General features: G+C 41.8%; 1 protein-coding gene across 1 annotated transcript in view; it reads right to left on the bottom strand.

Moving 5' to 3' along the window:
• Window positions 1-23,816, bottom strand: part of PARD3 (par-3 family cell polarity regulator) — a 377,491-nt gene that overhangs the window by 13,655 nt on the left and 340,020 nt on the right. The window contains 1 exon segment of the mRNA XM_024766062.1: window positions 5,980-6,100. Within this exon segment, the coding sequence (XP_024621830.1) occupies window positions 5,980-6,100 (121 nt within the window).

The raw sequence follows: 23,816 nt of genomic DNA on the forward strand, positions 1-23,816 counted from the left end.
GTGGGTTCTGCATGTTGAAAAGCTTAATTGCTACTAATGATGTGAGTAATGGTTGAAAAATTGCCACACATACCAATTTCCCTCATCAAGATTTTATAAATATGTGTTTTGGTCTTAACACACTATTTGTCTTCTTCTCATCTTTCCCAACCAGGGTTTGGATCTATTTTCCCATCTTAATCAGCAAGTAGGTTGAAAATAAAGGAGCAGCCCTCCAGTGTCCCTCACTGATGAGTGGCAGGCAGCCTCACGCACTTCACCACTGGAGGGTTCTGTGGGTAGAACAGCCCATGGGTCATGGAGGCTTTGGCTGGGAGGGTGGGTCATGGGACTCCAAGAAAAGGGTCTATTCTGCAGCAGCACAGAGACACCCTTGCCATAACTAAAGGGCACCCCTTTGCTGCAAGAAAGGTTTCCTCCAGGTGGATTTTCAAGAGAGGTGATTGCCACCCAATTTGAACTGGAGTAACATTACACACAGAAAGGCTATCAACTAAGAAGGTATTTCTTGAGTCGAGGCGTGGAGACCCATTAGGAGGAAATGACAGCAGATACCTCTGAAGTCTTAAAGAAAGGAAGACAGGGCTTCCCTGGTGGCGCAGTGGTTGAGAGTCCGCCTGCCGATGCAGGGGACGTGGGTTCGTGCCCCGGTCTGGGAGGATCCCACATGCCGCGGAGCAGCTGGGCCCATGAGCCATGGCCGCTGAGCCTGCGCGTCTGGAGCCTGTGATCCGCAACGGGAGAGGCCACAACAGTGAGAGGCCCGCGTACCGCAAAAAAAAAAAAAAGGAAGACAAAAAGAGAAGCATCATCTGCTCAAATTCCCCAGGTCCAGGGAAGGCAGTCTAGGGGTGCAGGATGGCTGTGCAGTGTGACTGGCCCTCTTACTAAATCAGGCAAGAACCTAAATGGGAACGGGGAGCTGTTAAAAGTCCAAGGCAGGAAAATGGAGAAAGGGACAGATTTTTAAAAATTTGTTTAAGGACAGACAGCTAGGAAGAAAGCTTGGGGGAGAACAGGATATTCATATCCTGGAGGATCAATTTTCTACCTGAAGGACTAAACTACTTTCAGTCACTACCCACCCAGGATGGAAAGGATTTAGCAATACAGCTATTAAAAGCTCCATTATCCCATCCATCAACAGTGTCAGCCAGTAAGTCTGCTTGTGGGCAACACCCAGGTATCTGTAAAGTTTTAACAGCATACTGTACTTAGGTCTGCCGCCTGCAATTTAATTCTTTTAAAAGCAACACTAAGTCCTGTCCATATCTGAGCTCTGTGATAATAACCCTAACGTCAGCTATTGTTCCATTATCTTAAGAAAGATTTACAGCAACTTGCTGCTGGCACTGCTTTGGGGGAAGAAGTTGCTTTTTCTTCTTCTTCTTTTGCTCAGCTTGGGAGAGAATTCACTTCAGTTATGGAGCTAAGGAAATGTCCTGGGCCTCTGCTCATCGAAGGACCTTTTGTGTCACAAATCAGCTCCCTCAGGCCCAAACGTTATTTTGAACAAAAGCCCAGGAACAGGTGCGTACTGTTCTGCTAGAGTAGAGAGAACATTCTGAAAATGGATAAGTTGAAAAGGGCCCCTTGGAAGAATTTTCTGCAGCATCTCTCTCTCTATGTAAAGTCATTGGCCTGGATATTTTTCTAAATGATACATCTGACTGCACTTCATGCGTGGGCATTTCTGACAAGCGGGGCAATTTCAATTCATATGGTCTAAGCTGTACACACAGCTTGAAGATGGGCTTGTGGTTCCTTAACACTAAAATGATTGCAAGTAATTCCAGTGGGTGAGATCATGGCCTCATCCTTTCCAAACACAGTGATCTTTCAAGGTCAGAATACATACGGGAAAAGAATCAAGATTCCAAGATATTCAAAGCTCATTTTGTAAAACAGATCATAAAAACTAGAGGCTACGTTACATTTTGAACAACTGAGCAGCTCTTCATAAGGCAACAATGAGAATCTGTATGAAAATACAGATATACACTGAGTAAAATACACTGAGTAGAATTACAGTCACTTTACACCATTTACACGATCTGTAAAATGGAGAGTACATAGCAAGATTCCAATTGTTTGATAAATGAACGAATGAAGAAAGAAAGAAGTAAATGGAGACGGTCAACTTCTGACACACAATTTAGGAAATTATTCCATTCCCAAGGTAATCAGCTTGTCATCCAAATAATTCCCGGCTCAATCATTACAGGAAATGATCATACAAGCCAAGTTGTCCATCTGAAGTTGCTACGGCATTTCGATATACAATAATTTGGCCTATGACCTTCAGTCGTTGAGTTTCCTAACGTACAAGACATTCTCAAACATTTTTTTCCCAACGTGATTGCTCATATTAAGCAGATAACACAGAAACATGTGCCAAAATATTCATGCCCCTCATTAAAAAAAACTTATAAAGAAACCTAATGGATACGAAACGGTTGCCACATCTCCTAGCGCAAAACTTCTAGAGATAAGAAGGAGGAAATGCTCATTTAGCCTCCAACAAACCTGGAGATCTTGCATGTGGATAACTAACCAGAAATAATTCCAATTAATTATAGTTCCCAAAGATAGATTCCTCTGTTTCCCAAAGTTATATATTTAAAATATTTTCCAACTTCAAAGAGGTGTTCTTTCCAGCTTTTTTGTGCCCACCCACCCACAATCAATTTGGGTGTGGTTTCTCTGTGTTCAGTAGTCCCTGCATTCCCTTCTCAAGACTGTAAAAGCACGCCTTTCCTTTGTATCCGCTCCACTGTAGGATCCTAAGGGCATTCTTTCTTTGTTTTCCAGAACCAAACACAATAACAGAACATAATCAACACTCAAGAAATTTGGTGAGTTAAATGATTAATTACGGACTAAGACATGCTGGTTGGATAATCCACATATTCCCTGGTAAAGTAAAATGGCACGACGCTGCCCCTCCTGGGCTGGACGAGGAGTGAAAAGCCCTTGGAGGGCCTGGGCTGCTAAGAGTTACGGGGTGTGAGAACCATTTCCATATGCAGCCGCTGTTTATCCCTTCAGGTTGCCACTGGCCTCATTCTTCCTTTCAGCACCTTTGTGCAAATACACACAGTTAAGGATGTTTACCCCGCAACACAAAAGAAGCCTGCTTTAGGAAACCTAGCAGGACTAGGTTGAGTCATTAAGCCAAACAACAGAAGGAGGTGAACATAATTCCATCCTGTTGCTACACGGGAATAGCTCAGTTTACTCGATCATCTAGAAAAATAAACTAAATATTATTAATAGTGACATTGTTGCAGAGGACACTTAGATTGTCATACGTATTAAATCTGTTGCACGTTTTATAACCTCCCAAAGTCAGCTACGATTGATTTCCTGAGTTTTTCCTCCGAGATGCCGGTCTCATGTTGCCTGTTCTAAGGTCCCATCTTCCTCCCTTGAACCAAGGTGAGGTCCTTCAGACTGGGACGGCTTCTCCAATTTTTCCTTCTTCTCCTTTCATTTGCAACATGAACCTTCCACAAACTCCAACTTGATCACCAAACCCCAGATCAGAACCTTTCCTGGCTTTGTGTGGAGTGTACTGAGGGTGCTGGATTTTAGGACCAAAAAGAACCTCAGCAATGATCTAAACTCTGGAGCAATGCTTCCCGGAGCTGACCATCCTTCGAGATGACGTGGAGGGCTTATTAAAATACAGATTCCTGGGCCCCACCCCCCCACCCACAGAGGTTCAGATCCGGTAAGTCTGAGGCAGGGCCCAGGAACGTGCACGTGTGACAAGCTCCCAGGAGAAGCTGAAGGTGCTGGTCCGTGGACTACACTTGGAGAAGCTCTGACCCACGGCAGCAGCCTCTGTATTCAACCCAAGGAGCTCTGCTGACATCTGCTTTACTCTACACCCCCAGCTCCCTCTTAAATGTTCATTCTAACAAAAGGTTTAGTAACTGACAATCAGCTACTCTAACCCCCTTGGTTTACAAATAAGAAAACTGAGGCCTGGAGAAAAAATTTAAAATTATTGTTTCTAACCTGGCTAGTGGGCCGGCATTCTGTCCTGATACCATTTTTGTTCAGACTTTCAGTCGAGCATTGAAAGCTCCTAGAACCTTCCCACCTTCATCTCTCCTTCCCTACAATCTAACCACACTCGGGTCTGTATCAGCCTTTTCTCACACCATTCTTCGTCTGCCCCTATTCTCCCAAATATCGTGTGTGATCATACACCCAACACGTTGAACTGAACTCAATACACGTTTTGGGCCCTAATCACTCCTCCACTTCAGGAACTCACATGCATGGACGGGACACCTTTGATCCCAACATCATCCAGATTTTCCTGGACTCCAAAAATACACTCTTTTGACCGCAGCCTCCTAAGCTTTATAATCCTAGACTGCTGGCACCCCCAGCTCCACTCCCAGCAGCCTCCCAGGCTATCAGAGCGGTACTGACCACCGGTTCACCCCGGTGGTGAATACTGTTCATCCCTGAGCTGTACTGCCCACCCTGCCCACACGGGGCAGTGCTTCACCAGTATCCTCACCAGGCTTGCCTTCATTGACTTTCTGCCATGTCTGTCTTGCCAATCCTCATCACAGAATTCAACTAAAAAATCAGTTTTCTAAACAACAAGGTCCTACTGTATAGCTCAGGGAACTCTATTCAATATCCTGTGATAAACCATAATGGAAAAGAATATGAAAAAGAATAGATATGTATAACTGAATTGCTTTGCTGTATAGCAGAAATAAACACAACATTGTAAATCAACTATTCTTCAATAAGATAAATTTTTTTTAAAAAAAATTATTTTCTGGGACTCCTTTTGGTGGCGCAGTGGTTAAGAATCCGCCTGCCAATGCAGGGGACACAGGTTCAAGCCCTGGTCTGGGAAGATCACACATGCCCAGAGCAACTAAGCCGATGAGCCACAACTACTGAGCCTGCATGCTACAACTACTTAAGCCCGTGCGCCTAGAGCCCGTGTTCCGCAACAAGAGAAGCCACCGCAATGAGAAGCCCGCGCACCGCAACGAAGAGTAGCCCCCGCTCGCCGCAACTAGAGAAAGCCCGCACGCAGCAACGAAGGCCCAATGCAGCCAAAAATAAATAAGTTAGTCAATTAATTTTTAAAAAATTATTTTTCTATTCCCTGTCCTCAAAGCATTATTGGCTATGGTCACACTGTCATGTTGACTGGACTTACTAATACCCTCAGTTAGATTTTCCTGCCTCAGGCAGCTTATTCACTCATCTCCAGTTGACTCTCTCAGGTTTCCAAGGAAAGGCTTCACAATTCCCATCATATTGAACCCCCAAATCTGCTCCAATGCCTCCCATTCCCAGAAGTGACATCATCTCTAAGGCAAAACACAAGATCAGAGCCCAAGTCTGGGGCGGGATTGGGAGGATTAATTAGCCCGCCACACTGTGGAATCTGGACTTATCTTGGGGGCATTGAGAAGCCATTCAGAGCGCTGCTGTAGAAGGGTCCCTCTGGCGGCGATGGGAGGGACGACTGGAGATGGGCTTGAGGCAGAGACCTGGCAGGGGCTCAACAAATGCACACAGGAGATGGGGGAGAATCAAGAATCACTAAATACTGTACTTTGCGTAGAGTAGATACACCATAGACATGCTGAACTGATTTATTCAGGCTCTGACTCTCAGAAAAATGTATATAGAAAAATACTGAACTAAACTTTAAAAAATGCATAGCTGAGAGTCAGAATACTTCTGCTCTGTCTTGTCATCAGGCAAATGAAACCTATTCTGAAACGGACAGATGGTGCAACAAGATATAAAATGAAATTAGCAGTGATGAAACCCAGATGGAAATGAGGAAAAGGTCAATATGCTAAAGGTCAAAGGAATCTGGCTCCATCTTGTCTTGTTTCATAAAGGTCTGAGGTCACAGCTTAGAGGTTTTTACTGCAGGGAAGTTGCAGGACTTCCCACGACTGTGGCAAGGCACCAAACACTCACCCAGGGTTGTTCAAAGCTATAGGTACGTCGCCGATCTTCCACATCTTCATCCTGCTTTGCTTGCTGAAATTCTTGCCGGAGACGCTGTATCCGATCATGGTTGCTAGGAGTTGATCTGTTGCTAAAAGACAAAACGGGCAACAGTGAACACCCTTCAGAAATACAATCTGTGGATGGAAGTTGCTAGGAAAAAATGGCAGCTTGCTGTGAAATGGTGCTGTTTGAGAGGAAGTGAAATTTTAAGACAATATCTAGGCATTTGAAATATGTTTTCATTTTGTTCTCATGATTAAGACTTACTGAGGTGATTTTAGACAGATATTCAAGAGGGCAAGTGGTATTTTTAGACATTCCTTTTTTACGCAGCTCTTTAAAAGCCTCATTTCCTCTCGGTAATCTGGCAAGGTGTTGGCAGCAAAAATTTTTTGGAAAGGACATTGCATGAAAAGTCGGAAATACCAGGGTCCAGTCCTAGCTCCTCCACCTTCTTAAAGTGAGGTACTTAACGTCTCTGGGCTGCGGCTTCTTTTATATATAGGAAGCGCACATAAGAATCCTCTTTGCTCTAAATACCATAGTTGTAACAATCAAGTGAGACACCATACAATATAGACTCACAAACGTGCAGTATTACTTTCGTAATGCCATTATATGAAGTTCTTGTTTATGAGTTTTCCCGCGTCTATACACAAAATCCAACACTCACAGTATACATGAAAAGCATTTTAAAAATAACCTCAGGTGGTAGTTTGATTGAACCAATGAGGTCATAATAATTTTGCCTTCTTTTTTATAGCTTTGAATTCTGTTTTATCCTCACAGAAAGCTTATAAGATAGGTGCAGAAGGTAGTATTTCTCACACACACACACACACACACACATACAAAGGTAGAAACTACCATTCAGAGAAGATAAGTAACTTGTTTGAAGTCTCCAGTCTTTCTCTAGCCAGTGGGGAATGTGAGACTAGAATCCAGAATTTTCTGGCCACTAACCCAGCCTCATCTCACTATACCCTGTTGTTTCATTTAGTAAATCACACAGCAGACACCAAAGCCCCTCCCCTATTAAATTACATACATATTTAAAACAGTATTTTGCAAGAGTAATAGATATAACCAAAATCAATCTTAAATCTCACAGCACTTCTGGTGGATTCCATTCCCTAAGCACAACATCACATCCAATCCGGACAGCTATTCAAGCACATTAGGTATATAGTTTTCCAGCAAAACTTCAGACTTCCTGAGGACAAGAACCAAGTCTTGTATTTATCACATATACCCCTGCAAGCTGCTGGCAGAATGGGAAGCTGTCAGCCCATAGGAGGATGGGTCCCTTCATTGAAGACATGTTGCCCTGATGACTCAGAGTGGATCTGAGTTCTTTTGGCTGCACAGCCCCCTGGGTAATGTCATTTGTGAGAGGTGGCCTGGAAAGAGAAAGTCTGTCAGAGGAGAGCCTATAAAATTCTCAGACTAACATGTCTTTGTATAATTTCACGTATTTTCAAGAATTCCAAACGTTTGAAAACCTCAAATTGAAAATGATCACATCCAGGACCATAACATGAACAACTTCTAAGAATAGGGGATTGTCTTTCAACACTTCATCTCCTCGGTGGGTTCCTATCACCTTATGTTTCTATCAATTTCGTGAGAGCTTCTGGAATATCCTGTCGATACATTCAATTTGATGATTTCCCAGTCAATGAAAACTTGTGTTCCCTTTGTTCCTCTTCTGATAGAACTTTGGGACTGATCAGCCAGAGAACATGGAAAGTTAATCTGTAAAATGTGCTAGTTGACAACACGAAGCTTCCGTCTACACGTGGGTACCACTTTAAACTTCCCCTCCACACTCCTGAGCCTAGCAGGGTGTTATTCCTACTGGTTTTTAAATCATATATACAGCATCTTATCTTGTCCCAGCAGATACGTTTTCCAGATGGAACGCCCAATCCACAGAACTTCTCACCCTCCATGTGAAACTGTGATGGTGTAGGTACGTGGACAGATTCATAAGACAAAGGCTAGGAAAGTGAACATTCATTCACCTCACTGCCCTCTTTCCAGCTGTGACTCTTTTGTCCCCTGCATACTTCACAGCTTTTAATAGGGGGATTGTAGGAGGCCTGCCTGGCGAAAAATTTTACAAGTCTTAGTAGAAATATTTCCCTATTATTTTCATGTAGCACAGACAGTTTTAACCACATAATTATTAGGTACGTGAAGTCCAAACCGTTGGTGAAAACGGACCTCTTCTTACTATTTGTGATTACCTGAATGCACAGTCTCCCAAAAAAGTGATTTGGTTATACGTATACTTGTATCTATTGTTTTCAAATTCTTTTCCCATTTAGGTTATTACAGAATATTGAGCAGAGTTCCCTGTGCTATACAGTAGGTCCCTGTTGGGTATCTATTTTAAATACAGCAGCGTGGAAATGTCAATCCAAAATTCCCAATCTATTCCTCCCCCCATCTTTCCCCCTTGGTAACTGTAAATTCATTCTCTAAGTCTGTAAGTCTGTTTCTGTTTTGTAAATAAGTTTTTGCATCATGAAATAAAATTTTTTTAGATTCCGCATATAAGCGATATCATATGATATTTGTCTTTCTCTGTCTTACTTCACTTAGTATGGTCATCTCCAGGTCCATCCATGTTACTGCAAATGGCATTATTTCATTCTTTTTAATGGCTGAGTAATATACCGTTGTATATATGTACCACATCTTCTTTATCCATTCATCTGTCAATGGATATTTAAGCTGCTTCCATGTCTTCCCTATTGTAAACAGTGCTGCAATGAACATTGGGGTGCATGTATCCTTTTGAACCATGTTTTTCTCTAGATATATGTCCAGGAGTGGGATTGCTGGGTCATATGGTAGTTCTATTTTTAGTTTTTTAAGGAACCTCCATACTGTTCTCCATAGTGGCTGTACCAATTTACATTCTCAGTCTCACAAGGGAAGTGGACCCAGGTCCTTAATTTTAAGTTCTGGTGACCTTCATGCTTTTCATAGGACAAGACAAGAACTGGAACTCACTTCTGACCTTATTTCCAAATCTGAGCAGCTGGCGAGACCACTGTTTCACTCCCTTTTCCCTGCTTCCTTTCTTCTTATGCTCTAGAGGAAGCAGACTGACCTGCCCAAGACTAGCAAAGCACCCGAGGGTTGAAGGCTGCAGTGGTTTTCTGATGGATGGAGATTTCCAAAGACTGGAAGCCTATCAAGAATCCTTGGGGAATAACAGCTGGCAGTCTGCAGGTGAAACCCTGGCTTCTAGAGATGGAACCACTGCAACTGCTTAGTTCTGCCTCTCAGGCCAGGCTCTAAGAGCCAATAACTCACATCTGGATTTCTAAAGCTCTTGGTTACCTCTTCTGCCAAGAAGGCCAAAGGAAATTTGAAATATTCATTAGCATTCGTGACGAATGCCTGCAGACCCCAATCAACTTATACTTGGGTTCACTGCCAACTTAAAGTTGCTCACTATTATTATTTTTTTTGGTGAGGAATATAACAAAGATATCACCTAAGTTGATCAGATGGGTGAATGAAGACAATAAAACTCTTAATGAGGAGTCAGTAAATCATAATTTACCAACAGTGTACAGAAAGGAGGGATGAGGATGGGAATGACAGAGATGCTTTTTGGGTAAAAAAAAATCGACACGGTTTATGTCCAACATTAGCATTTAGCCTTTCTTACACACTGGTGTTTATACACGCGCACACACTCGTGTGTGTGTGTGTGTATTTTAAACTAAATGAAGAGGGTTTTGGTCCCGTAATGATCTGGGACTTTTTTCTGACAGGGTCAAGAAAGCGTACATTGGATCACACACTATGGAGATCCCTAACTCACATGTACAACCTAACCCTGGCTTAGACGGAACCTCAATCTTTCCCATCCAATTACCGTGGGAATGTACTCTCTCCTATCAGAGGTAGATCACACAGAGTACTAAGTTTTAAAACCTTCAGATTGGACTCCTGCGATGTGCTTCACAAGCAAAAGTAGCGGAAAACACCAATCCATGCTAACTGCAGCCACAATCCTATTTGCAGAAAAGCATCTGAGCCTGCCCTGTATCTGTGCTGCACAGGTGCGCTGAATGAGGAAAGAAACTTCATAATCGCGGGTCTCACCACTAGACACGCCTTGTGTATGAATCTCATCATCCAGAGTGCTTTTCAAAAAATGCTGACTGAGACTCATCTTGAGATATTCTGAGTCAGCCCGGCTAGTGCAGGGCCCAGGAATCTGCATGCATTTGAAAGCAAGTGCTCTATGGACAACACTTTGAAAACAAGGCCTGCAGGCTTCATAGTTGGGACAAATTCCAATGCCTGCAGGGCAATTAACTAAAGAGTGAAGGAGACCCACTGCTCTGGAAGCACAAAGTATGTCCTTGGACAACTGGGAGAAATATGCTTGGTCTAGAAAGGGAGGCCCTTACTTGGTTCCAGTAGATTATTGCCCTGAAAGGATATGGGTCTGATGTTGCCTTCTAACTTTTTTTTTTTTGAGAGAAGTCAGAATTATAGTCCCCACCCTACCTTCTAATTTTTTTTTTTTTTTGCAGTACGCGGGCCTCTCACTGTTGTGGCCTCTCCCGCTGCGGAGCACAGGCTCCGGACGCGCAGGCTCAGCGGCCATGGCTCACGGGCCCAGCCGCTCCACGGCATGTGGGATCTTCCCGAACCGGGGCACGAACCCGCGTCCCCTGCATCGGCAGGCGGACTCTCAACCACTGCGCCACCAGGGAAGCCCCCTACCTTCTAATTTTAAATGTTGGCTTATTTTAATTTTTCAGTCCTAGGTGAGACAAAAAAATGTCTGTTGCCTGCTAGCTTGTAAGCTCTACTTTATATTCTACAGATGCTGCCTGTTTTATATGTTGCTTTTCTAGGTTATTTACTTTCACTGCACCGAGATAAGGCTAGTGGACCCCTAGTAACAGGCCCAAGAAGCAAATATTTTAAAAAAAAGACCACTGGGCATTGTCCATGCAGCCTTGCCTCTGCTCCTGATCTAACACTGGGCACACTGGCCTGCAGGCTTGAGTTCTGACCTATCTTTTCAGACCATCATATGCTGAGAGAGAGGTGTCTGTGACGTGACTGATGAATTCTTTATGGACTAAAAATGCTTTAACATTTGCATGTTTAATTATGCAAGGGAAATCCAGAAAACTGGAATAGAGGGCATAGCCTTAAGACCCAGAATTCAATGGAAGGGAGAATAACCTCATTGCTCTGAACAAGGAGGTACCATCTTGGTACATACCTTCCTTCCTATAGAAGGAAGGAGAAAGGGAAAGCGAAGAGAGGAGGAAGACAGAGGCAGGGGATGTATCCATGGGCTCAGAAGGGGGAGATGATTCTACACTCTAGTACAAGAGAAGAGACACTTCCAAGGAAGAGAGGAGATAAATTTGTTCGTATCTTTCTTTCTGTAATACCCTTTCTTTTTCTTTCCATCTTTCCAATTCTACCAGGAAGTCAAAGAAATCAAATTCCACCTCCTTGAAGCCTTTCCTAACTACTGCAGCCCATGTCCATCGTTTCCTTTCAATTCCTCAATACTCCCTGTCCTCTGACCCAGATACCGTTTTACAGTGTTTGGTACTTAGACGGGTGTGTGTTTCTCTTCCTTAAGTTTAGGGCTTCATTACAATCATATATTTTGTACGTCACATCCCTGCGGCAGGTGAATTGTTAGCAAATATTTATGATGGACAGACTTTCAGGTGTCCCATGATCCCTGCCTCTGGGATCCCAACCTTTGCGCAACCCAAACACATGAGTGTGGGCAGGGCCTGTGACTTGCTTCTATCCAGTAAAATGAGGCAAAGGTCAAGAAATGTGTACGACTACATGTATGTGGTTAAATAAGAACACAGGGTCCATCTTACTAGTCCTTCTTTCCCCTTTCTGGCTTTGAAGAAGGGAGCTGTCACGAATCCTACAGCTTCAAAGAACAGAATAATGCCAACAACTCCAGGAGCAGGGAAGTGGGGCTTCCCTAAGCACAGCCTCCAAGTGAGAACCCAGCCTGGCTGACACCTTGATCGCACCGGGATGAGACCTGGAGCAGGGGCGTTCCGCTAAGCCGTTGCCAGACACCAGACCCACAGAAACTGATACAATAAACATGTGTTGCTTGAAGCTAAGTCTGTGTTAACTTGCTCTGCAGCAAACAGATACCCACTGATGATGGCCTTGGCTGTGTGACTTGATTTGGCCGGTACGATGTTAGTGGATATGATGCAAACAGGGGTTTGCAATGTGATTGTATGGCAGGTCTCCCTCTGATGACAACAAAAGATAACACCTAAACTCCCTAAACCTTGCTCTCTTTAGCATACACACACACACCACCTATCACCACCATGTCACCTTAAACAATGTGAGGGCGTTGTATACTATTAAATGAAATCAAGTTGCCTGGAAGGGCTCACAGAACTATGCCTTGTCCACAGTTGCAACCTAATAAATATTGCCTGTTGCAAAGCCTGTTGGTTAGAAGAGCAGAGTAAAAGAGAGGAATCGTACTTGATGAATGAGTTTTACCACTATCGTTTATATGATTAATCACTCCAAAGTTCTGGTCTCCTAGAAAAATTACACAAAGGAAATACTATCGCACGAGATGTCACTGAAAGATGGTCACTGCCAGACTTTAACACGTGAAACCAATGCAGGGCACTTTCCGCTAGACACCAGTGTACAGCCAAGAACACCCCATGGAAATCTACCCAATGGCTTAGGGCAACTCCTTTTGTCAACCTCCCCATCACTGTACCAAAACGCCCCACTCTGGTTCTATGATCTCTGCAAATCAGCCCTCTTAAGGCCAAAGCAACCATGTTTTCCCCGAGTGTGGGGAGAACAGCCCCACCAACCAGGTGGTTTGGTAAAACCAAACTCAAGGACTCATCCTAGTTTCTCTTTCTGGCAGAAATTGGTGACCTGCTAGGATCTGGGTCGACACACAACCCACAAGGAGATATTCCTGGTTAAAACGGGTTTTAGTTACTTTGCCAAGGGTTCAGTTTGTAACAGATCTCCTTCAAATCCCCAATTTGCAAAAGAACAGGGACACAGTAAAGACTTTGGTTAACCGTATTAGCTCATACCTTCGGCCTCTTCATTGTTGCTCTACACTTCTCAGCCCTAGCAATTTACTTTCTGGCCTAAGTACAAAATTCTACTCCAAATGCTAGTGAATTTCATACCTGTACTTGGCATCCAATTACTGGGGATGCAAAAGGACATTATTCTTTTTCCCAATTAAAAAAAATGCAAAAGCCGATTTCCAAATTATACCTGAGACCGTGGAAATAAAGCAGCTCCACACTCGAAGCTTTTTCCTGTTGATATATTTCTATCACCTCCCCCCAGGTATTCCACAGGCACACCAGATGGGAAAAGTACCAGCCTCTCTGCTTAAGGAACTTTTTCTCCTCCACCTGCCGGCACTTCAAAGACCTATCCTCTCCGGTTCCTGGGATGCCACCGTCAGGATGCTGAAACCTCATTATGGTTTGAATCCCAGCACACTTAGAAAGGCGATAGTTAAGTTAAAGCTTCCAAGACTCCATTCATTTATACTCAGATCCTGTTCTGCTGACCTCTGATGTCTTTAGCTAACAACTCAAACTCCGTGCAAGGTTTCTGGGTTTTAGTCGACTTATTTAAGGGAAATGTTATCTTTTTAATTGATTTCCTTGGTACTTACAGAGACGGAAGGACTAAAGATCCAGCACAGTATGGGAACAGCCTATCCTGCAAGACTACTCGTATTTTTGGAAACTTTTTCATTGGAGAAAAATTAGAGCGTATTTCCCTCCCTTTCTTGACTAATTCTTCTTACATCCGAGGAACGGAAAAGCTTTTAGTGCCTTTATTAGTACCAGTGGCAAGTCCAAAATTCAACTATTTCCTGGACGTCACTTAAAGCAGACAACCAAACTGGAGCAGGCAAAAAGTGACACTGGAGAAAACATATGTAGGGCAGACCTGTCACATAGCTTTGGAAACAGGCAGCCAGCAATGACCACAAGCGTCTCAGATCATTAAGCAATGTCTTACTGTGATGTTACGCGTCGATGTACGGAGTTGTAATCCTTTCAAAATAGACAGATTGTCAGCGTGATAAAGTGGATATAAACAAGTTCTTGAACAGGGATGACTAAAGTGTTGGTGGGGGGGTGGTGGTGACGTTACTGAACTAAGAAGGGATGCTAGCTCAGGGACCAGGAACCAACGCCATTCAGAGGCTGCAGGTAAACAAAGCTCTTCTCACTTAGATATTTTTCTCTACTGATTAGCAATTCCATAAAATATTCCTGATCTCGTAATCGCCAGACAAGTAGTTATAATCTACAGATGTCAGAACCGAGTTCTTAATTGCTGTAAATTAGTGAGCAAACCCAGGTTTCTCATTAAACCCATTACACCCCGTATGGTAAAATGGAGCACGTGTCATATGTTCTCTTTCCTGCCACTCAAATCGGAGCATTCTTTGTGAAATCCTAGGGACACACAGAGCAGCAGAGGGAGAGTGCTAGGGTGTGTTTGTGGCGGGTTCCTGTCCCCCAGAGTGTGCTTCCTCTAGGGGGAAAAGAAAAGCCTCTAAATGGCAATGAATTTGTTGCCTAAACTCTAACAATGGGCTCCACTGTGCCTCGTCTTAGCTTCCTTAAGGCAGAGTAAGTGGTATCACTCCTCTGAAAACTTCTGCTTCTCTTAGAGGAACCTGGAAGCACTTCTTCCCATGGCCCATGGTTTGCCTCCTGTCACCTGTGCAGGCGAAGAGGCATAAATTTCTAAATTAAAAGGGAAGGAACAGGCTAAAATGCCATGACAAAGCCAACTCTGAACTTCAGCTCAGGTACGCATTGGTGGGACCAGGCTAAGAAGACTGGCTTTCTGCTGTGGCTCTACCTCTCAGACTGGAAGATTTATGAGGAATGGGGGACAGGGTGGGAGGGTTAAACCAAGAAATGTATCAATTACCGAACTACAGATAAAAATAGCTCCTCTGCACAAGCTTCATTAAGTTTTATCAGCAAGTATCTTGGGGTTTTACACTCAAACCACAGGTCATAAATTCTCAGTCAATCCTCCATATGTTCACCAAACACCTGAATTCAATCTCTCTTCTGGTTGTGAAGGAGGAATGTGGTCCTTAAATTAATTATGCATGCAAAGTCAGTTTCTAACAAGGGCAGCTCTTTCGTGATGCTGAAAGGTATTTACAACATCTGAAATTTGGGGATAGATCCTTCTTCAATCTTAGCATTTTTATACTGGTATAAATTCTCTCTTCCAAGTTTGTACAGTGAAAAAATAAAGTTGGTGAATACCTTGTTTTAACGTTCGCATTTTTCTGTAGATAATCCCAGATATTTGTGAGATGTAACGAATGGTCTTAATATTTGCTATAAGGATTTTAGACAAATATTTCTATGGGTAGGTACAAATCACCTTGAATTACAGGGAAAGTCTAAAGTGAGGCTAAGTGTCTATATTTATATATGTTTACGCGTACATGTGAAATTAGCTACTTAGTGTCATTTTCAGTTATACTCATCATCTGTAATATGAAAAGAATTATGAGAAACTTATGCAAATCCCAGAGGCATTCACTCTCCTCAGCTGATAAAATTCATTTTCAGATTCTGACACCCATGATTTGTGGTCCATTTCACACCAATTTCAGTGTTATAAATCATAACAAATTAAAAATGTACAGCTATGTTCTCTGGGTTGAAAAGGTGGTCACCAAAGCTGTTAATACTGCACTTGCTTCTGATGTGATGAGTCACAGGGAGGGTCATCTCTCTCCATCAGAAAGACTTGGGACGGGGTCTCACTCCAAGTCCCTCTGTGGTCATTCGGTAACAGGGCTATCATTTCATAAGCAGCAAAATCTCAGGAATGTACCCCTCGCCCCATTTTATTACTATCATCATTCTTCCTTATTAGCCTGTCACTGGGCTCAGGCAGGAGTGAGAAAAATTTAGCTTTACTTTTTCGAGGGGAATTCCTCCAGCTACAAAGAACACACACACGCACAGACATACATAATTTCAGGACTCAACAATAAATACACGAGAAAAGCTATTCCATTGTGAGCCTGAGGTGGCTCCTTCTAACTAGGAAATTTCACAGAAATAATACAAGTTGGTTTCTACCAGCAAGGGTTGGTCTTCAGGCCACATTTCCAGGGAGGCATATGGTAAAACTCAGCACAAAAGCAATATTATTTAGCAAGCTTTCAAAAACTATCAATATAAAACTATCAAAGAGATCGTATTCTAATAAACCTTTCTAAACAGACAGTCTTTGAATACTATGAGGGTGAATGGTAGAATCTAAGACCCCAGGGATGGTGGAGAAATCCAGATTGAACCTCCACAAGCCCCTGTGAGAAATGGGGGCTGAGCCGTGGACAGAAGCAGAGTTCTGCAGGCATGAGTCTTCCTAGCAGGCAACTCTGTGTGGCTTTAAACAAATAAATGATGGGAGAGAAAATGTTTTCCAGGTATACCTATGAATTTAAATGCACTCTTGAAAATAAAATGTTACTGCCTATAAGAAACCACATATGTCATTTTTCTTTGCACAATGCAAGAAGCAGTTCTAATTTGGGGTTAATACCCAAAGTGCACTTACTTTTCATAAATCGTGTGATTTTTCTTGAACTGTCTATTAAACGGCAAGGACATGTAAGGTTATTCTAATGGGTTAGAGAGTTGAGGAAAGGTTATAGATTATACTATTCATTCAATAAAACCACTGGGGATACAAAGGTTAGTCAGTTGTGACCTACAGTTAAAGTCTGTGCTTTAAACTAAAATATACAATTGAGTGTCTGAATAAAGAGCAAGTGGATTTTAATATTATAGGTGAAAACCCTGAAGAACTAAAAGAAGAGTGAAAATCAGGAATATATTATGGAAATTTGAAATAAAAAAGCAATGGAAATTAAATTACCAAAACTGATGGTTTTTGATGACAAAATAAAACAATTATCATGTTCTTTTTCACATTACAGAGGTTTTATCACACAAGTATAGAAACTAATTATAGAACCATTATTTTAACTCTTTAATCATGAAATGATTACATAGAATTTAAGGCTAACATTTTCTTTGTTTTTGCATTCTCTGTCTTTAATGACAGCATAATTGCAAAATATTATACAAAACTGAGCTATGGTTTTTTTAGGATAAAAATTCCAATGCAGTGCAGTGCTTAATACTCATGTCATAATTCTAAATAATGGTTACATTCTATATGGCTTTTCTGAAATGACTTAGAGTGGAAAATAATGTTAACAGGAGATATAGTGCCTGTAGGTTTCATGAGTGGCTAACTCTGAAACACTTTTGATGCCTAGAATAAAAGCAGAAACATAAATTTATTCACTTTCTAAAAAAACAACATTGGATGGGCCCAAATAAAGAGTCTGCATCTGTTATTTTTAAACATTTTAAAGATCATTAGAATATTTTTCTTGACTGGTAATTAATGTTTTTACTTCTATTTATGCTCTAAATTAATTTCATAATTATTAGTTAATAATTTTCTAGGCTTTTCTTCTATTCACAATTTGACCACAACCTAATTTACAAATTATTTATCTGGAAATAAATGAGACAGAAATGTCAATCAACTTAACTTCTCATTTAGGTTTAACTGAATTATTATGAGAGAGCACAAAAAGTGTGACCATATTGGTTTGGAATTAATGGTAGACATCATTCTTTTGTAAATGACATTTTTTTTTCACGGTAATACTCGCCTATGTATAGTTTATACGTTACAATGCTAAAGAAAAAGCTTAAAATAAAAGAATCTCCTTTTTCATCACATCTTGTTCCTCTGACTACCCAATCCTTCCCCTCCAAAAAAACCCCCACTTTTTAAGGCTTTTAGCTGTTTTCTATGATATTTCTTTTTAACTCAACCTGAGATAGTCAGAACGGATTGATCATAATTCCCAGTTTGTGATATACTCTTGATGATTTCTGCACGACTCACTTCCTTTCACTTAGTGATTTTTAATACTGGACTCAATAGTATTTAAACTTATCAATATTATCAGAATGACTCATTACACAAAACAAAAGCTAGGGATTTAATAATAATCCATATCTAGCCAAATAGCTCTGGTATTTAACTACATATTTCAGAATGATACATTTTTACTGCTATCTTCTGATCCATTAGTTTTAGACATCTGTTGTTTTCTATTTCTTTACTTTTGCATCTGTAGGAAACGATGGGTGTTCACTGAACTTATTGTGGTGATCATTTCATGATGTACGTGAGTCCAATCATTATGCTGTACACCTTAAACTTAGACGGTGATGTGTGTCAATTATATCTCAACAGAACTGGAAGAAAATAAAATAAAGCAAAGTCAAGTCAATAAGGTAAAATAAAATTAAATAAAATAAAAAACACTGCTGACTTCCTCTGAAGGTTGGTGAAGCATTAGCTCTCTTACACACTGCAATCCCAATTCCCACTCCCAGTTCCTCCCAGTAGAGCTCTAGCACAACTTTTCAATGATTTTTTTGGTTAGTGTTTACATTATTCATATATTGTTCACTGCTAATTCAAGTGGTGCATCATGGTTACATTTCCTTTCTTCTATGACATTCATGGTTTTCCTTTTGCTTCATTTTCTTAGACCCTGTCCCTACAACCTTTTTAAAAAAGACTATTTTTTAGAGTAGTTTTCAGTTCACGGCAAAATTGAGAGGCAGGTACAGAGCTATCCCATGTACACCCTGCCCCCATGCAGACATGGCCTTCCCCACTATCCACATCCTCCATCAAAGTGGGGTATTTGTTACAGCTCATGGATCTACACTAACACATCATTATCACCCTAAGTCCACAGTTCACTCTTGGTGTTGCATATTCTATGGGTTTGGACAAATGTATAAAGACACGGATCCATCATTGCAGTATCATATAGAGTGGTTTCATTGCCCTAGAAGTCCTCTATGCTCTGCCTATTCATCCCTTCCCACCACCCCTCCCCTGGCCACCCCTGATCTTTTTATGTCTCCACGGTTTTGCCTTTTCCAGAATGTCAGAAAGTTGGAATAATACAGTATGTAGCCTTTTCAGACTGTCTTCTTTTACTTAGTAGTACACCTTTAGGTTTCCTCTATGTCTTTCCATAGCTTGAAAGCTCCTTTCTTTTTAGCCCTGAATAATATTCCATTGTCTGGATATATCACAGTTTATTTACCCATTCACCTACTGAAGGACATCTTGGTGGCTTCCAAGTTTTGGCAAGTATGAATAAAGCCGCTACAAACATTTGTGGGCAGGTTTTTGTGTGGACATAAGTTTTTGATTCTATGTGGTAAATACCAAGCAGCATGATTGCCGGATTGTAGGGTAAGAGTATGTTTAGTTTTGTAAGAAATTGCTAAACAGTCTTCCCAAGTACTGGTACCATTTTGTATCCCACCAGCAATGAATGAGTTCCTGTTGCTCCACGTCTTCACCAGCACATACTATGGGTTTGAACAAATATATAAAGACATGGGTCCATCATTACAGTATCATATAGAGTGGTTTCACTGCATTGTTGGTGTTTTGGATTTTAGCCATTCTAATAGGTATGTAGCGGTATCTCACAATGTGCATTTTTCCCTGATGACATATGGTATGGAACATCTTATCAGATGCTTATCAGCCATCTCTCTATCTTTTTTGGTGAGACGCCTGTGAAGGCCTTTGGCTCTTTTTAAATTAATTAATTAATTAATTATTAAAAATTTATTTATTTTTGGCTGTGTTGGGTCTTTGTTGCTGCGTGCAGGCTTTCTCCAGTTGCGGTGAGTGGAGCCTACTCTTCATTGCATGGGCTTTTCATTGCAGTGGATTCTCTTGTTGCAGAGCACAGGCTCTAGGCACGTGGGCTTTAGTAGTTGTGACAAGCGGGCTCAGCAGTTGTGGCTCACGGGCTCTAGAGCACATGCTCAGTAGTTGTGGCACACGGGCTTAGTTGCTCTGCAGCACGTGGGATCTTCCCGGACCAGGGCTCGAACCTGTGTCCCCTGCATTGGCAGGTGGATTCTTAACCACTACGCCACCAAGGAAGCCCTGGATCCTTTTTAAAATCAGATTGTTGGTTTTCTTATTGTTTTAAATGATTTTTTAAACGTTCTTTGTGTATTTTTTTTATCAGATATGTGGGGGTTTATTGCAAATATTTTCTCCCTCTCTACAGCTTTTTTTTTTCTGTACGCAGGCCTCTCGCTGTTGTGGTCTCTCCCGTTGCGGAGCACAGGCTCCGGATGCGCAGGCTCAGTGGCCATGGCTCACGGGCCCAGCCGCTCCGTGGCACGTGGGATCTTCCCGGACCAGGGCTCGAACCTGTGTCCCCTGCATCGGCAGGCGGACTCTCAACCACTGCGCCACCAGGGAAGCCCTCTACAGCTTTTTTATTTATTTATTTTATTTTTGGCTGCTTTGGGTCTTCGTTGCTGCATGTGGGCTTTCTCTAGTTGTGACGAGCAGGGGCCACTCTTCCTTGTGGTGCACGGGTTTCTCATTGCAGTGGCCTCTCCTGTTGCAGAGCATGGGCTCTAGGCACGCGGGCTTCAGTAGTTGTGGCTCGCAGGCTCTAGAGCGCACGCTCAGCAGTTGTGGCACACGGGCCTAGTTGCTCCGCGGCATGTGGGATCTTCCCGGACCAGGGCTCGAACCTGTGTCCCCTGCATTGGCAGGTGGATTCTTAACCACTGTGCCACCAGCGAAACCCCTTCTACAGCTTTTAATACAAATTTCCACAAGATCAAACTTATCACAGCTTATCAACTCGTTATTTTCTTGGAGTTCTCCAGCCCCCATGCTTGTCCCGCACGTCCCAATCTGCACTGGCTCCCTAGTTCCCAGCATCTCTCTTCATCATCAGCCTGGGATTTGCTAGAGCATGCATTCTATAGCTGCCTAAAAGGGGATGTGATGGAAACAAAAAATGTTGTATCTTTGCATGCTTAAAATATATTTATTCTACCATCACCACTCGTGGGCAGTTTGGTGAGGGATGGAACTGCAGGTTAGAAAACACTACCCTGCAGTATTTGAAGGTAGGGCCCCATTGTCTTCTTGCTCCCCATGCTGCTGTTGGGTCAGCTAACATTCTGACTCCCAACTCTTTACTGTATACTTTTTTAAAGGCTCATCTCTTTATTTCCAGTATTCTGAAACTTCTCACTGCTCCCTTTTTAAAATCGATTCTTTGATCTAGAATCTTAAATTCTCCAGTTGTGGGAAAATTTCTTATGTTATTTCTCTAACACTCTCTCCATCATCATCTCTATTTCTAGAAAGCATATACGTTAAATGCCTGACCTCCCAAGGTGAACTTTGATTTCTTTTCTCTTTCTTTCCTGCCATGTTTGTCTTATGTCTCATTATTTTTGGGGAAATTTCTTCTATCTTACCTACCAAGCTTTCTATTGTGTTTCTTCATACTGCTGTCATATTTATTATTTTCCAACAGTTCGTTCATATTTTCTTAATAATCCTTTCCAATAGCTTCCTGGTCATGTTTTGATGGTTGCAGTATCTTCTCTTATTTCATGGTGGGTATTACTTACAGTTTTAAAATATTTTCTCTTCTCTTCCCTGTAATTTTTGTTTCTTCCAAGTTCTTCTCTTAAGTTTATTGTTATTGTTTTCATCTGTCTCCCATAATTAAGGCGTTCCTCAGATGTTTGATAAGCTTGCCTGTCCTTTCTATTTAAGAATGAGGCATTGGGACTTCCCTGGTGGTCCAGTGGTTAAGGCTCTGTGCCTCCACTGCAGGGGGCACGGGTTGGATCTCTGGTCAGGGAACTAAGATCCTGCATGCCACACAACCAAAAAAAAAAATTAGTCATTGTGTGTATGCATGGGTGGGGCTTATGAAACGTCAGCTATTACTCCAGAAAGGCTGGGCAGGGAGCCACTTTTACGGGTGGGGATTCCCACATGTCAGTGTATGAGGGTTCCTACTGGGGCTGTTCAGTTTCTTCAGAGGAGAACCCGCCAATCTTAGGTCTGAGGAGCCAATGTCAGCTTGTGTCTTGACATCCTGGGGTTATTCTGTCATCATATATGGTAATAAAAAGATATACCTATTTTCAGAAAAAATAGGGATAGTATTTCTGTTTCTTATTCTTTTTGCTGTTTTGGAGTGATTTTCGAGAAGAAAAGAGGAAAACATATCTTTATTCTCTTTCAAGTTTTGGACTTTCCAGTTTGTATTATTCTTAATTCTCAATTATTTTCAAGTAGATCAAATATCTTTGCAAGAATATTTGATATTTCAAGGCATATGGATACTCACATTGGTTTTATTTTAGTATATGAAAGGCACGGATGTGACTGTTCTAAAATTGTAAGATAGCTGTTGTTTTTCATAACAGGATAATATCTACCACTCCTCAATATACTTTAGGATTATTTCTAGATTACTTTTTAGGATCATATATATATATATATATATATATACACACACACACACACACATATATATACACGCACGAATATACACATATAACTTTTTAAGAGTATATGATTTTATGCTATATGTTTATATTTTTATGTTAAATATATATATGTATATATACTTATATATACATATATATAAACTTGGAGACTAAATTTTTTTGTGTGTGTGTGTACGCGGGCCTCTCACTGTTGTGGCCTCTCCCATTGCGGAGCACAGGCTCCGGAGGCGCAGGCTCAGCGGCCATGGCTCACGGGCCCAGCCGCTCCGTGGCATGTGGGATCTTCCCAGACTGGGGCACAAACCCGTGTCCCCTGCATCGGCAGGCAGACTCTCAACCACTGCGTCACCAGGGAAGCCCGAGACTAAATTTTTAAAGCATTGCATATGTAATCTGCAAAGGTCCAAATAGAAGTAAATCATATTTTAATGATTTACCCAAGTCCTCCAAACTTTCTCCCCCCAAACGCACGTTCTGACATTAATACTCAAAACAGTTTTCCTTCTTTGACATGTGATGAAATTCACAGCTTGGCTTTATGTTTATTACACAAGTTTACTCCCGCTGGTCAATGTGGTGGCTATGATTTATAATTTTTAATTCTCTGCTTCAATATTTTCTGGCCTCCACTCTTAATTCTCCTGCCAAATAGTGACCAGCTCCCATTTGGATCTCTTAAAATCATTCCACTGGTGCTCATGATAAAGAATGTGTCCTGACTTCTCCCACAGTACAGTCCTGCCTCAGCTACAGAGCATGCTTTGAGAATACAGTTCCAGACTCCAGAGACCCCACCACACACAAAGCTGATGTCATTTTTCAGGAGACAGCATAGTTTTGTGGCTACTACATGTGAATTAATACAAGCAAATTAAACCTAGTATAAGATCCCGAACAATCATAGTCTTAGAAGAACCAATTGACACTCTGAAGAAGTGAAAGTTTATCAAAAGCCCTTTTTGTTCGTTTCAATCCTCTTGAAAATCCTTCTAGAAAGCACTAAATTCTCTTCTACCTTGGAAAGAAGGAATGATGAATATCATTTAACTTTTTCAAAAGTTTCAAGATTCTCATGACCTTTAGTTCTTTTTTTTAAATAAATTTATTTATTTTATTTATTTTTGGCTGTGTTGGGTCTTTGTTGCTGTGCGCAGGCCTTTCTCTACTTGAGGCGAGCAGGGGCTACTCTTCATTGTGGTGCGCAGGCTTCTCATTGCAGTGGCTTCTCTTGTGGAGCATGGGCTCTAGGCACACAGGCTTCAGTAGTTGTGACATGTGGGTTCA

This window comes from Neophocaena asiaeorientalis, unplaced genomic scaffold (assembly GCF_003031525.2).
Source record: "Neophocaena asiaeorientalis asiaeorientalis breed wild unplaced genomic scaffold, Neophocaena_asiaeorientalis_V1.1 scaffold217, whole genome shotgun sequence".
In the NCBI taxonomy this organism is placed as follows: domain Eukaryota; kingdom Metazoa; phylum Chordata; class Mammalia; order Artiodactyla; family Phocoenidae; genus Neophocaena; species Neophocaena asiaeorientalis.